Source organism: Crinia signifera, chromosome 9 (assembly GCF_055691185.1).
Source record: "Crinia signifera chromosome 9, ASM5569118v1, whole genome shotgun sequence".
Classification (NCBI taxonomy): Eukaryota; Metazoa; Chordata; class Amphibia; order Anura; family Myobatrachidae; genus Crinia; species Crinia signifera.
The window spans coordinates 142,989,419-143,003,379 of NC_139225.1; the positions used below are offsets into that span (position 1 = coordinate 142,989,419).

General features: G+C 49.6%; 1 protein-coding gene across 2 annotated transcripts in view; it reads right to left on the bottom strand.

Annotated features, from left to right (window-relative positions):
• The window catches only part of CLIC1 (CLIC family member 1), a 40,095-nt gene that overhangs the window by 2,657 nt on the left and 23,477 nt on the right, over positions 1-13,961 (bottom strand). The window contains exons 1-5 of one of the 2 annotated variants that reach the window (XM_083160057.1): positions 7,674-7,895; positions 7,142-7,251; positions 4,324-4,449; positions 1,702-1,808; positions 1,411-1,592 (exon numbers count right to left, since the gene is read on the bottom strand). In XM_083160057.1, coding sequence (XP_083016183.1) covers positions 1,411-1,592; positions 1,702-1,808; positions 4,324-4,449; positions 7,142-7,197 — 471 coding nt within the window. In that variant the 5' untranslated portion in view covers positions 7,198-7,251; positions 7,674-7,895. Of the gene's footprint in view, positions 1-1,410; positions 1,593-1,701; positions 1,809-4,323; positions 4,450-7,141; positions 7,252-7,673; positions 7,896-13,961 lie in introns of those variants that run through there. The other variant, XM_083160056.1, reaches the window with a different exon arrangement.

The window sequence follows — 13,961 nt, forward strand, 5'->3', positions numbered from 1 at the left end:
ATACACATTCGATTTCGACCACATCTGGCCGATAAAAATGCATGCAATCATTCAATTCAAGCTGACATTCGACACGATGCGCAGGCACGCAGTCGAATGTCGCATCGATAGATATTATGAGCTGCACATAATAGTTATCGAATATTTATCAAACCACATGCGATTGCTTGAATGCAATCAGCGGCGGGTTCGGTGAGCGGGGCCGGGATGGGGACCGGAGTGCTGGCGGGGAGCCAGTACCTTAATGCTGGGGACCGGAGGGACTCCGCAGCAGCAGGGGAGTCACGGCGGCTGTGTAGCGGGGACCGGAGTGTTGGAGCTTTCAGGCGGCGGGACTCGGCAGCGGCAGCAGATACACTGAACGGCCCTCTGATTGGCTGATGCCGCTGAGAGAGAGCTCTCTCAGCCAATCAATCAGAGGGCCGTCCAGTGTTTAAATGTCAGCTGCTGCTTCTGACAAGTCCCGCCGCCTGAAAGCTCCACCGATATGGTCCCCAGCTCCGGTCCCGCCTACACAGCCACACACCACCACTCTTCCAGCACCCGATGTCCATCGCAGGATGGCATGCAACATCGGGTGTTGCACTGGGCACCACTTGATGCGATCAGATGCGATGGGACATGTAAGAGAAATTTTTACTTATGGCCCCCGAAGGATTTTTTCCCCATACAAACGGCCCTTGGCACAAAAAAGGTTCCCCACCCCTGACTTAAAACCTTTACGGAGAAATGACTCAAGGCTTTGAGATGACATGAAATCTGAAATGATTTCCCTGCGGCAGAGGGATACTGTCGCTGGGTCGACACCATGAAGAGCGACACATTAGGTCGACACATAAAATAGGTCAACATGGCTAAGGTTGACAATGGGAAGGTCGACAGTCAAAAAGTCGACATGAGTTTTCAACAACAAAAAAATGACGGTGTCCATGGCAACCTACGTCGAAATTCGGGACAAAAAAGAAAACGTGAAAAACTCAAGTTAAATTTTTTTGATCCTGACGACATATTGCATGTCAACATTTTGTCCGTGAAATCCTTTCCACATATTGACTGTCTATCTAGAACGCCCCAGGTATCCCGCATTCACATGTAGGTAGATAATGGGGGGAGATTAACCAAATCTTGGCGAGAGATCAAGTCTACAAGTTGCCCATAGCAACCAGTCAACTTCTGTCATTTCTCCAGCACAACCTGCACCTGGCACTCAGGAGCTGGTTGGTTTGAGTGACATTTATTCTCTCTCCGATGCTCCTATGTAGGAATCAATGTTCCCTGTTTGCAGCGCTGGTTAAACACCAATAACCAATCAGTGCTCGGGATATACTGGACATGCCACCGATGCATGACAGAACCCATGGAGTATAGCCCATGTCCATTAAACCCCACACACTGCCCCATCCAGCAGACCTGTACAATGTGTAGTTTCGGGAGCAGGTTGCAGTCCGCTAGCGTCAGCTCGTCTCCGTCCAGGAACTTCCTCTGTGACACGGTCTCGTCCTCTGCGCTGTTCTCGTCTATTTCATCGGGAAGAGGCGTGTTCAGGTAACTGTCCAGGATCCGCAGGGCCTTCAGCAGCCCTTTCTCCAGAGCTGGGGGGGGGGAGGAGATTGGGATAAAGAGAGAGCAATGGGTAGAAGCAGGGGGGCAAAAACTAGTAGTGACCCCTGATAGATTATAAAGGGCCTCACTCATACTCACTTTGGTTGAGTCCCGGGTTGGAGTTCTTGATGTAGGCAGAGAACTTGGCAAAGACATCAAGCCCGGCTGTGTTGGATTCAGGGTTCTTCGCTGCCAACTTTGGGTATCTGGGGGACACATATCTCAGAGTTATCGCTTTTACTGCCACGTCCCATTGAGGCTGTGTTTACAGCATACAGACGGAGCCATCCTCATCTAGCCCTTTTATAGGATTAAGTGAGTGATAGGATTTCTCTGCTAATCCCTTACTGTATTGTTCTATGTATTGTATTGCAGCTGAGAACAATAGGCCTGGGATAGCTATGGCTCACCATGGCTATCCAGAGACGTCTAGATGAGGATGGCTCCATCTGTAGCTCCAATAGAACAAGGATGTAAGACTAAATAGTACATAGAGGAAAGTCAGACGGTATCCAGATGAAAGATCGGTACTTGGTTCCTAGCACGGCGCCCATCTCGTTGATTGTATGCCTTAAGTTTAAGGCACTTAAGGCATACAATCAACGCGATGGACCCGAATTTCTGTCAATCACCAGCTAATTTGCCGGTGAAAGACAAAATCGGGTTGATCGTGTCCATCGCGGCCCCTAATAAGGGGCCACGATGCGATCAACGCGATTTTCCCATAGGGAACAATGTTAAATTATTTTTAAAGTGAAAATCGGGTTGATCGCGTCGGTCGCGGGCCATTATAATGGCCTGCGATGCGATCAACCCGATTTGACATACGTCACAATGTGAATATGGCCAATTTCACATTGAATATCGTTAAAAAAGTATGTTTAATGCCCCCCTATTGTTAACGGCACCCCACTATTGACGCCAACCCGAAGCGTGGCGAGCGCAGTGAGCCCCGCGAGGGGACGCGGATACCTGTGAAGCCCGCGAGGGGACGCGGATACCTGTGAAGCCCGCGAGTGGATGTGGATACCTGTGAAGCCCGCGAGGGGACGCGGATACCTGTGAAGCCCGCGAGGGGACGCGGATACCTGTGAAGCCCGCGAGGGGACGCGGATACCTGTGAAGCCCGCGAGGGGACGCGGATACCTGTGAAGCCCGCGAGGGGACGCGGATACCTGTGAAGCCCGCGAGGGGACGCGGATACCTGTGAAGCCCGCGAGGGGACGCGGATACCTGTGAAGCCCGCGAGGGGACGCGGATACCTGTGAAGCCCGCGAGGGGACGCGGATACCTGTGAAGCCCGCGAGGGGACGCGGATACCTGTGAAGCCCGCGAGGGGACGCGGATACCTGTGAAGCCCGCGAGGGGACGCGGATACCTGTGAAGCCCGCGAGGGGACGCGGATACCTGTGAAGCCCGCGAGGGGACGCGGATACCTGTGAAGCCCGCGAGGGGACGTGGATACCTGTGAAGCCCGCGAGGGGACGCGGATACCTGTGAAGCCCGCGAGGGGACGCGGATACCTGTGAAGGTATCTGCGTGCGCTCGCCACGCTTTGGGCTCGGTGGCTCGCTGCGCTCGCCGCACTTTATAAAATCAACTCCACGCCGACGTGAATAATAGGGGTATGAAAAGGTCCGAGGACGCGTACCGCGCCCCTCGCGGGCTCGCTGTGCTCTCCACGCTTCGGGTTGGCATCAATAGTGGGGTGGCGTTAACAATGGGGGGGGGGGGGCATTTCAAACATGAGGGGGGGTTTGGTATTAAAATGGGGGTTTTGGGAATTTTTATATTGAAATCAATGTAAAATCGGGTCTCAGGGACCATTGCAGAATATGCAGACACCAGAATCCTGACTCCCGATCAAAGGTATGTTGGGCAGTTCAGGCTGGGAGGGGGGAGGTTAGAATTAAAATGCCGGCCAGGAGGGTTATGTTTAGATAGGGGGGTAGGAAGGTTATGGTTAGGAACTAACGGGGAGGGTCAGGATCCTTGTTTGGGCATCTATATTCCCCCATGTATCTGGATCGTTTGTCTGTTTCCATACATGGTCCAGCAACAAACTATAGTTACTGTATAAAGTGCTTCAGGTTCATCATGTGGGGTATGGATCATTAGGTCGACATGCATTTAGGTCCACATGCAGGAAGGTCGACATGGGATTTTTCAAATTTTTTGACCCAAATGTCGACACAGTCGACATGGACACTGAAACGTAGCACAGCGCCCCCTGCTTTGGGCACGGTGCCTCGCTACACTAGGCACACGATTTTATTCACTATTTTGAAGAAAAAAAACCACGTCGACCTTAATGCATGTCGCGAAACCCAATGACCGTATCCCCATCACGTGCTTGATTACCAACCAGAACACCACGCGCGGAGCTGCAGGTGAAGCAAGAACCAGAACCGCACGTAGAAAACGTTAGCTCCTGGGGAAGGGGAAGTAATGCCCTAAACTAGAATCAAATTCAATGACCACATTCATCCCCTGCATGCGCCTTCAGAGTTACACTGCGCATTGCTGCCCTCCTAGCAACCACACGTGCAACTCCGCCACTAGGCCTGCGTCCAGGAGACCGCGGTGGATCGGTCACTGAGACACAACTAAAGGGGCATATTCTATCTGCTGAACCAATCATCGTCCCACCGTACCCGAGACACTTCGTGCCTCATACCTCAGTGGGATAACGTATCTATTACCTAATCTGTAAGTACATACTTGGGTGGGCACAGGGTCTCCTCCAGGAATTCCTCTATCTTATTAGTATCTGTCCTGAGGTCCCCTCGGAATAGTAGGAAGGGCGGCTGGGATCCGGGGGCGAGATTCTTCAGGCTCTCTGGCTTCCTGTGGCATAAAGAACGGTTGTTAAAATCTAAATCTAACCTGAAGTTACTTACTAAAGCCTCTTGCACCAGCCTCCATGGAGGCTCAAAAGCTGTCCACCCCCATGAAAATCGCTTGCACGGGCGAAAATCGCTCAGTGTGTATTCACAGAGCGATTTTCAGCATCATCGCTGTCCATACACAATGGGCAAATACGCCCAGTGTGTATGCACCTTTAGTGCGCGTAAGCAAATCTCCGCCTGCTTCGTGTACATAGTAAGCATCGATAATTATGCCCTGGATTAGAATAGTTTAGCGCACAGGTTCTCAGGACCCCACATGTTTTGCAGGTCTCCTCACAGAATCACAGGTGAAATAATTAACTGAACTTGTGGATCTTTTAAAAGGTGTCAGTCAGTAATGAGTGCACCTGTGCACCTGCCGGGTGACCTGGAAAATGTTAACTGTGTGGGGTCCTGAGGACAGAGTTTGAGAACCACTGGTTTAGAGTGATGGGTAGTAGCCTTCACATCACGATGTCAGAACGAAGAGGTGTTGGGTTACCAATGTCTATCCCTAGTTAAACATAACATTAAATAAGTTGTTAAAATTCTAGTCTGATGCTTCTAGCACACTCTGGTCTGTATCTCAGGCTCAAGGCAGGAAAAAGGAACTGAGTGGGTTATGACAGGTGCAGAGTGCTAGAATGTGCACTATATTGTATAGCGTGACACTTATCAGATGGTTTACATGGAACAAGTATTAAATCCACAGAATTCTAGATGAATATCCCTAGGGTGAAAGGACACATCCCAGCATGCCTTGCCACCATTTTAGCATTCCTTATTAGCAAAACACTAGCAATGCATGCTGGGACTTGTAGTTTCAAACTGGAAGAGCCACAGGTTGACCAGGCCTGCACTAGATAATACTGTCGTTACGATTTGGAATAATCGGTCATATTATCATGAAGTGTGTACCCAGCTTAAATGACAAATACAGCCTCATAGGTTTGATCAAAATGTCCACATTAGCCCTCTACTGTTATATCAGTATATACTGCAGAGTAGTACTGTGATTATTCATCAGATGCACTAAGCTTCAAAAGTGATAAAATGGAGAGTGATAAACAGCCAGCCAATCAGCTCCTACCTGACATTTTTCAAACACAGTCTGTGACATGACAGGTAGGAGCTGATTGGCTGGCTGTTTATCACTCTCCATTTTATCACTTTTGAAGCTTAGTGCCTCTGGCCCTATATGTTTTATGGGCTCCAACAACCTCTCATATAGATATGGGATTATAAACCGCAGCCTTTATATAAGAACAGTCCTTGGGTTATATGATGCCCTATAACGCAGGCTTCTGTGTCAGGAGTATTATACAGGGATGGACAGAAATAACATTCACAGCTAAACCTCTGCCACCTCCTCGCTGCCTATTGTGGGCTGGGTGTGGAAAGAACGCCTGCGATGCCAGCTTATGACTCTGCCCTATGGCACGCTGCCACCTTTCAATACGTCCTAGGGCAGAGACACTCAGAGAGGGTGAATCACCCCAGGCTGTCAGCCCTCATCTAAAACACCCACAGGACGGTCTAATTGAGGCCTCCCTGGCCGTTAGATTCTATGTGGAGGGATTATTCGTACTATTGAAAATGCTCCTTCCAAAATGGCCACTGCCACCTCTAGCATACTTAACCCTTTGAGTGCCAATGTTTCTGTAAGCGATCTTCAAAATATCGGCTAAAAAAAACAAACAACCAAAGTCATTTAATTGAAGTCTTGTTAAATATTGGACCCTAAAAAAGAACAGTCGCTGTGAGCGGCGCTGGCATTCTTATCAGATAGTTTGAGGATCTCTTACAGCAACTTTGGCACTCAAAGGGTTAATAAAAAGGTTTGCTTGGCAATTTTCCCACTTATTTTGACAAATTCCTTTGACACTCAAAGGTTTAATAACTGTCTCCTGTGAGGTGGCAGCCATTTTGGGTGAGACATCTCTCCCACAAGGTTGCTCTTCAGGCCGGCAGCTCCTCGCTGCTGTACGGACAGCGGCGTGGCGGCCCCGGACAGTTGTCCCTACAGTACCCTCAGCGTCTCCAAGTCACCATGGGGTCTGCAGGCTCTGTTACTATGCCACTGGCTATAACGGTAAAAGGCAACACAGTCCAAAGCAAATACACCATGCTTTGCTTTGAACAGTGGGTCCGATTCAGACTTGCTTGTAGAGCAGAAATTTAGCCCCTCCGTCGATGGTGGGGTTCTGCTTATGCACAGGTTTAGACCCCCCGCAGCAAGCGACTTGAGCTCGCTCGCTGCCTGACTGACAGGCAGCGAGCTTCGTATCTACTTGTTTACATCAGGATTGGCATCTCCCACAAGTATGTGCTACTGCATAGTGCTCACTCTAGTAAGCTGCATTTTCCAAAATCTGCGTAGTTCCTCTTCCATGTCTGGGGTGTCGCTCTCCACTGTTGTGCTTCTAGCACAGTCTGGTCTGCATACCAGTGCTGAAATACTGACCACACTGTGCTAGAAGCAACAAAAGCAGAGAGGGACACTCCGGGCAGGGAAGATTAAGAGGTTTTGGAAATGCAGGGTGCTAAAGTGAACACTACTGTGTAATTTTAGAATTATTGTGGTCAACAATATATTTTTACCAACATTTATATGGCATTACAGACTGAACTTTATAAACCAGATGCCTCACTTCTTCATATCCACTGTGGTGACGTTGAACGTAACTCCTTTCAGCCAGAGGACCATGAACAGGCGCTGGGAGAAGGGGCAGTTTCCAATGGCCTGTCCATCGCTGCCAGCCTGGGGAGGAGGAGAGAGAGGGAGAAGGGATCAGAAGCTTTAACAGTGAACCACATTCATAGACAACAAGGGAGAACAGCAGGATTCCTACAGCCATACACAGACTTGGATACGCTCACACTACTGGGCATCTATGTTACACATTAACAATGAGTGCGTTGTGCAAGAGAGAATGAGGCCAAGAGAGTGTCCAGGAGTGTAAGTGACGAGAGAGAGCGAGAGCGGAAGGGTGGAACGGGGCCAAATAGACCGTTAAAAAGCAAATAAGAAAAAGAATATGGAGCGAGCAGTAACGAAAGCAGAGGTGGTTTGGGGAATGAGGGCGAGGTGGGGATGATTGTAGAGCAGAGATGCGTCAGATAAGCAGGTGAGAGGCAGCTAGGTCTCCCACACTTGGCAGATCCTCCCTAGCACATTCCTACATGAATCTCTGGGTTCTTCCACCTCCGACTGCAGACAGTAAGTGTGCACAGAAGGAATTTGAGGCTCCATGGCAGGACAGCGGTGATTATTCAGAGTAGGCAGCGCAGAATTCAAAGGCAGGCATTAGTTGCCCTGGGATCCCCTTAAACCAGGCGTGGGGAACCTCAGGCCCGGGGACCAGCTCCCGTAGCCGGTCTGAGTGGCCCGCCAACCCGCCCGGTGGCTTTGCCGGGAGTCAAGTACAGGGGAAATCTCGCGTGAGGTTGGTAGTTCTCGTGAGATACCTCTTAATCAACAGCAGCCGGAGACTGTCAGTGCTATTCAGCGGCAGCCGCCGAAGCGTGGGACGGCTGCAAACAGGACAATTTGTAAGAGAAATTTTTACATATGGCCCCTGAAGAATTTTTTCCCCATACAAACGGCCCTTTGCACAAAAAAGGTTCCCCATCCCTGCCTTAAACCTTAATGCAGCCCTGTGCAAAGCATGCAGTGCAGGTGAGCGAGCAGGGCAAAAAACAGTGCAGAGCAAAAAGCATACAAAGCGGGAGAGATCGTAGGTCAAAGAACGTGCAGAGCAGGAGAGATAACAGAATAGAAAGCATGCAGTGCAGGTGAGTGCGCAGAGCAGGAGAGTGCGCAGGGCGTAAATCACGCAGAACAGGAGAGAGCATAGGGCGTAAATCACGCAGAGCAGGAGAGCACGCAGGTCGTAAAGCGCGAAGAGCAGGACAGCGCGCAGGGCGTAAAGCGCGCAGAGCAGGAGAGCGCGCAGGCAGTAAAGCGCGAAGAGCAGGAGAGCGCGCAGGGCGTAAAGCGCGCAGGGCGGGAGAGAGCGCAGGGCGTAAAGCGCGCAGAGCAGGAGAGCGCGCAGGGCGTAAAGCGTGCAGAGCAGGAGAGAGCGCAGGGCGTAAAGCGCACAGAGCAGGAAAGAGCGCAGGGCGTAAAGCGCGCAGAGCAGGAGAGAGCGCAGGGCGTAAAGTGCGCAGAGCAGGAGAGCGTGCAGACGGTAAAGCGCGCAGAGCAGGAGAGAGCGCAGGGCGTAAAGCGCGCAGAGCAGGAGAGCGCGCAGGCCGTAAAGCGCGCAGAGCAGGAGAGCGCGCAGGCCGTAAAGCGCGCAGAGCAGGAGAGCGCGCAGGCCGTAAAGCGTGCAGAGCAGGAGAGCGCGCAGGCCGTAAAGCGTGCAGAGCAGGAGAGCGCGCAGGGCATAAAGCGCGCAGAGCAGGAGAGAGCGCAGGGCGTAAAGCGCGCAGAGTAGGAGAGAGCGCAGAACATCAAGCAAGAAGGATCACAGCTGCCCCTGCACACCGGGACCACAGCTGCCCCTGCACACCGGGATCACAGCTGCCTCTGCACACCGGGATCACAGCTGCCCCTGCACACATGTTTTTTTGGATGAACAGGTATCGTTACTGTTATTTTATTTTATGTGCGGCCCAAACCAAATTTTCTAATGTGGCCCAGGGAAGGTGAAAGGTTGGACACCCCTGCTGTGGATCATATGTGGAGCACGTATAATCTATTGGAACCAGATGCGCACAGATGCTTTTATTGCACCCGCCATGTATCGCATCCGATCAGGACACATAGCAGGAGATCTGCACATATGCAGGACAGCATTATACTCACACTGCATGTAACGGTGCCCACACATGGATAGATTGAATGAACAACCCAATGTCTTACACAATTTCCTTTGAAATCCAGAACACTCCTGGCCAAACAATACCATGCACACACAGGGCCTGATTCAGAACTGCACGCTAGGCTGCGGATATTCGGAGCCCATCAAGCAGGTTAACGCTGCCCCGGCAAACGCAGACACAGCCCCCTCTGGGCAGATCCCCTCACTGTGCATCTGCTCGATGCGCCCGGACAGAGGAGAAATCATTTGATGGTAGCTCACCATCGAATGATTTTTCCTGTTCTCTGCTAAAAGTAAGCCAGGTGAATTGGCGGCGACATCATGTGACGTCATCCGCCCACCCCAAGCAGGCCATGGACCACCTGCATTTCATGGGACCCGCCCAGCATTTTTGTGCACATGCCAATGAAACAGGGGCGGATTGGCCCACTGGGAAACCGGGCCATTTCCCAGTGGGCCCACCAAAACTCATTAAAAAGGGGCCGGCCGCGCTCCCCCTGCCGCAGCACTTTGCCCAAATCCAAAAAGGCCATGGGAGGGCTGCTGCGCATGCGTGCGCAGCACCTCTCAGGCTCCCGTTCCAGCAACAGCATGTTTACATACATTTCTCACCTTCAGTTGCTAAATAGGGGGCCCCAAACCTTTGCTATGGGGCCTACGAATATCTAGTTACGCCCCTGGATGTGAGTAACAGCGACTCCCTGAGTTCCTCCAGAGGTTCTCCCAATACACAGTAATGCAATCAAGAGGTCTAAACCAGGCATGTCCCTCCAGCTGTTATGAAACTACAAGTCCCATCATGCTCTGCCACAGTTTTGCCATTAGGGAATGCTAAAACTATTGCAAGGCATGCTGGGATGTGTAGTTTGAAGTAGGGATCGCCATCGTTGCCTTTTCCATCGATGTTCGCCATCAATGGCAAAAGTTCAACTGGCCTTTGCTGGTCTATAACTATGCAATGATGACCATCGATGTTTTACATATCGATGGCCATCCATTTTCTTTCACGGATTGGCATGTGGGCCAATCAGAATACGGGGGGCGGGGATTCATGTGTGTCAGGGGCGAAGCTACTCTGTGTCCCAGCCCCTTGAGGAAAAAGCAAAAGGAAACTATTAGTTTAAGCTTGACATCGATGGTGGGAAACCATCTGGTTCACCCCCATCGATGGCAAAACTATTTGACATCAGCCATTAATCATCAATGTTTTATAAACATCGATGGCCACCCCTAGTTTGAAATTCAAGTTTAGATGTGCCTGGTCTAAACAGTCACTGAAACTTAGCAAGACTGACATTTACAGCAAAACAAAGAAACAAACACATACTGTACGTCAAACAACAAATTAATGAAACATGGGAGCACATTGGTGACCAGGCTGCAGTGCTGTAGGCCTATTTATAATTGAGAAAAAATGGTAATAAACATTTTATAGGAAGGTGCAGTGGTATTATGACTTTAGGGCACAGAAATGGCATAAACGTCTTATTTAAATCTTTAATAGGAGAGAAATTCTTGTACAGAAATAGCTGTGAGCAAGTGAGAGTACACACACCACACCCGGCCCCTACAAAGAGATTATGTCATTAAGTAAATCCTGACTAGGGTGGTGCCCGTACGCACTGGTTTCCTCCCATAGGAAAGGGCAAGTCTGGGCTGCAAGATCTGGTAAGGCAGCAGGAGCACTTCATCCAGGGGGTTTAAGCAGGGCCAGATTTACAATGGGGCGGATGGAGCCGCATCTCCAGGCCAGGCCTCCACAAAAATAGGCCCTTCACCATGGCAGCATGATAATTACCAGACCGACATCACACGGCCACATGGTTGGCTATATATTGTAAGTATTACAATTGCAATGTTTGTATTTTTATATATTTAGGGAGACACTGGGGGCTTATAGTGTATGGCCTCACCTCCTCCTCTTCTCATAATTGGCCCTTGTACATTATCAGCTCCAGGCCCATTAGGCCCTTAATCCGTCCCAGGGTTTATGGACTCAGTCACCGTGCTCAGTGTGACAGGGATGTGAGAGGTCTCTGCTCCAGGATGCAAACGTAACCTCTGTACTGTATATACAGGAACACGTTTCCCTGCAGCCATACCACAATGCACAGCTATTACTATTAGTGTTCATTCTAGCACCCGCCAACTTTGAAAACCCATGCAGTTCCTCTTCCCTGCCTGGGGTGTCGCTGTCTGCTGTGCTGTTTCTAGCACAGGTCTGGTTTGCATATCAGTGCTTATATACAGACCACACTCTGGTAGAAGCACTGCAGCAGACAGCGACACCCCAGGCAGGGAAAACGAAGTGCTTGGGTTTTCAAAGTTGGCGGGTGCTAGAATGAACACCAACTATTATGACTACATCTTAGTTAGGAGGCGCCACAAGTGGTTGGCAGCGCCGTACATATGGCACATGTAAGAACAATACAAATGCCGGAAGTTGTTAGATGCCCTCATTTAAATGTATCTGTAATTTACGTAGGTGTAAGTTATTTTGATTTATTTCAGCTGGATTGTACCTTCACTCCCACGCTTCGGGTACCGGCAGATTTATATGCCCCCTCCAGCTATACGTGGACCCAGTGCATGATGGGAAAAAAGTAAAAAAAAAAAAACACAGAAGTGGTTCTAGCCACAATCGGCTGCCCAGCTGCTAGGTCTGTTTGGTGCAGTTTAAGCACTTGTGCATATGGACAGATCTGTAAATACATCAATTCAATGTACGGTAAGGGATCACGGGTGAAAATATTTCCTTATTTTAGTCAGAGGTGAACACAAATATATTCCTCCATATTCCCAGCACATGGAAAAACAATGTGATGTAAATGGCAGTCCATATCTAATGGAACCAACCCCAATAAGTAAAAGTTTCAATAGTTTAGGCCATGGGTCCTCAAACTGCAGCCCTCCAGATGTTGTGAAACTACAAATCCCAGCATGCCTTGCCACAGTTTTGCTATAAGGGAGTGTTAAAACATGCAAGGCATGCTGGGATTTGTAAACACTCCCTTATAGCAAAACTGTGGCAAGGCATGCTGGGATTTGTAGTTTCACAACATCTGGAGGGCCGCAGTTTGAGGACCCATGGTTTAGGCCATTTACATCTGCACTCCTCCCGCATTACAAGGTGGGAAATGAGGGCATTACCGTCCGTGGTCTCAGAAGCCTTCAGTTCCAGTAAGCTCTTGAGATTTCTGCACGTTCCTAGTAGCTCTGTATTAGTCACCAATAATATCCAAAGTAGATCATTAATCTGGAAGCTTCCATTTTAATGATTTCCTCTTGAGAGCATTATGCCCAGGCATGGATGAGCAGCCTTCTGCATTCTTACTGCTCATTCACCTCAGGCCGTCAGCGGGTAATGGTCATAACCATGGCAAAGCAACAAAAATGGCCGACTCACAGATGGACGCTGATGCCATTGTGGTTGCTCATTAGTAGCTGCTGTGCAAAAATACGCAAACGTTGCAGCCACCGGGATTTGCACCGGAACGGCCAGTGAAGCAGGACTATTGGCCACACATAAAATGGGTGCAAAATGGCTGTGTATGAGGCGCCACTTTACCTCACACAAGCAGTCCGCTACTTTCACTCTGTGAATAAAAGCTCCCCAGCAACAGCTAGTGTTCATTCTAGCACCCGCCATATTTGAAAACCCATGCAGTTGGTCTTCCCTGCCTGGGGTGTCGCTGTCTGCTGTAGTACTTCTAGCACAGTGTGGTCTGTATATCAGCACTGATATGCAAACCATACAGTACATGTGCTAGAAGTACCACAGCAGACAGCGACACCCCAGGCAGGGAACAGGAACTGCATGGGTTTTCAAATATGGCGGGTGCTAGAATGAACACTAACAGACAATGTAAAAACATCTCGGGACAAAAAACAAACGCTACACTGTATAGTACATCGCCATTGGGCCCATCTCTGAATCTGGCCTATCGTTTTGTCATGGTGTACCTACTGCTGACATGGAACTGCAAGTGCCAGCAGTTCCGCCAAAGCTCCAGAGATTGGGTCCAGAGAATATGAACCCTTTGAGTGCCAAGTTAATTTGTCAAAATTGGTGTGAATACTGCCAAGCAAACCTTTTTGCCGTGAGAGATCCTAAAAATATCCGTTCAAAATGCCAGCGCTGCTCACAGCGACAAATCAATGGACTTGGCTGTATTTGTATTTACTTATTCTGTGAGTGGCGCTGGTATTTTTAGCGGATATTTTGAGAAACGCTCCCAGCACCGTTGGCACTCAAAGGGTGAAACAGGAGAGCGATAAATTCCTAGCACAACGGTTTACTCAGGAGAACCTTCACATCTTATCTAGAAGGCCCCAAACTCTGGTTTCATCACACGGTGAGAGGAGTGTGGGAGAGGGGAGAGCATCTTACCGCGGCCAGCTCTGTACGTGGTGCTTACTCATAACATGGGAATGTTTATTATAGCTAATGTGTCCTGTTTGAGCATTTTTCCTAGTCACTCATTATTATGCATGCGTGAAAGGGCACTCAGCGTAACAAAGCCACTTCTGGCTTCTACTTGGGTGCCAACACCAATACGTTTCGTAATAGAAAGTGACTTCCATTAATCTCGCTAATCCAGGGCCATCAAGTGACTGAAGTTTAGGAACACAAACATTTATAAGA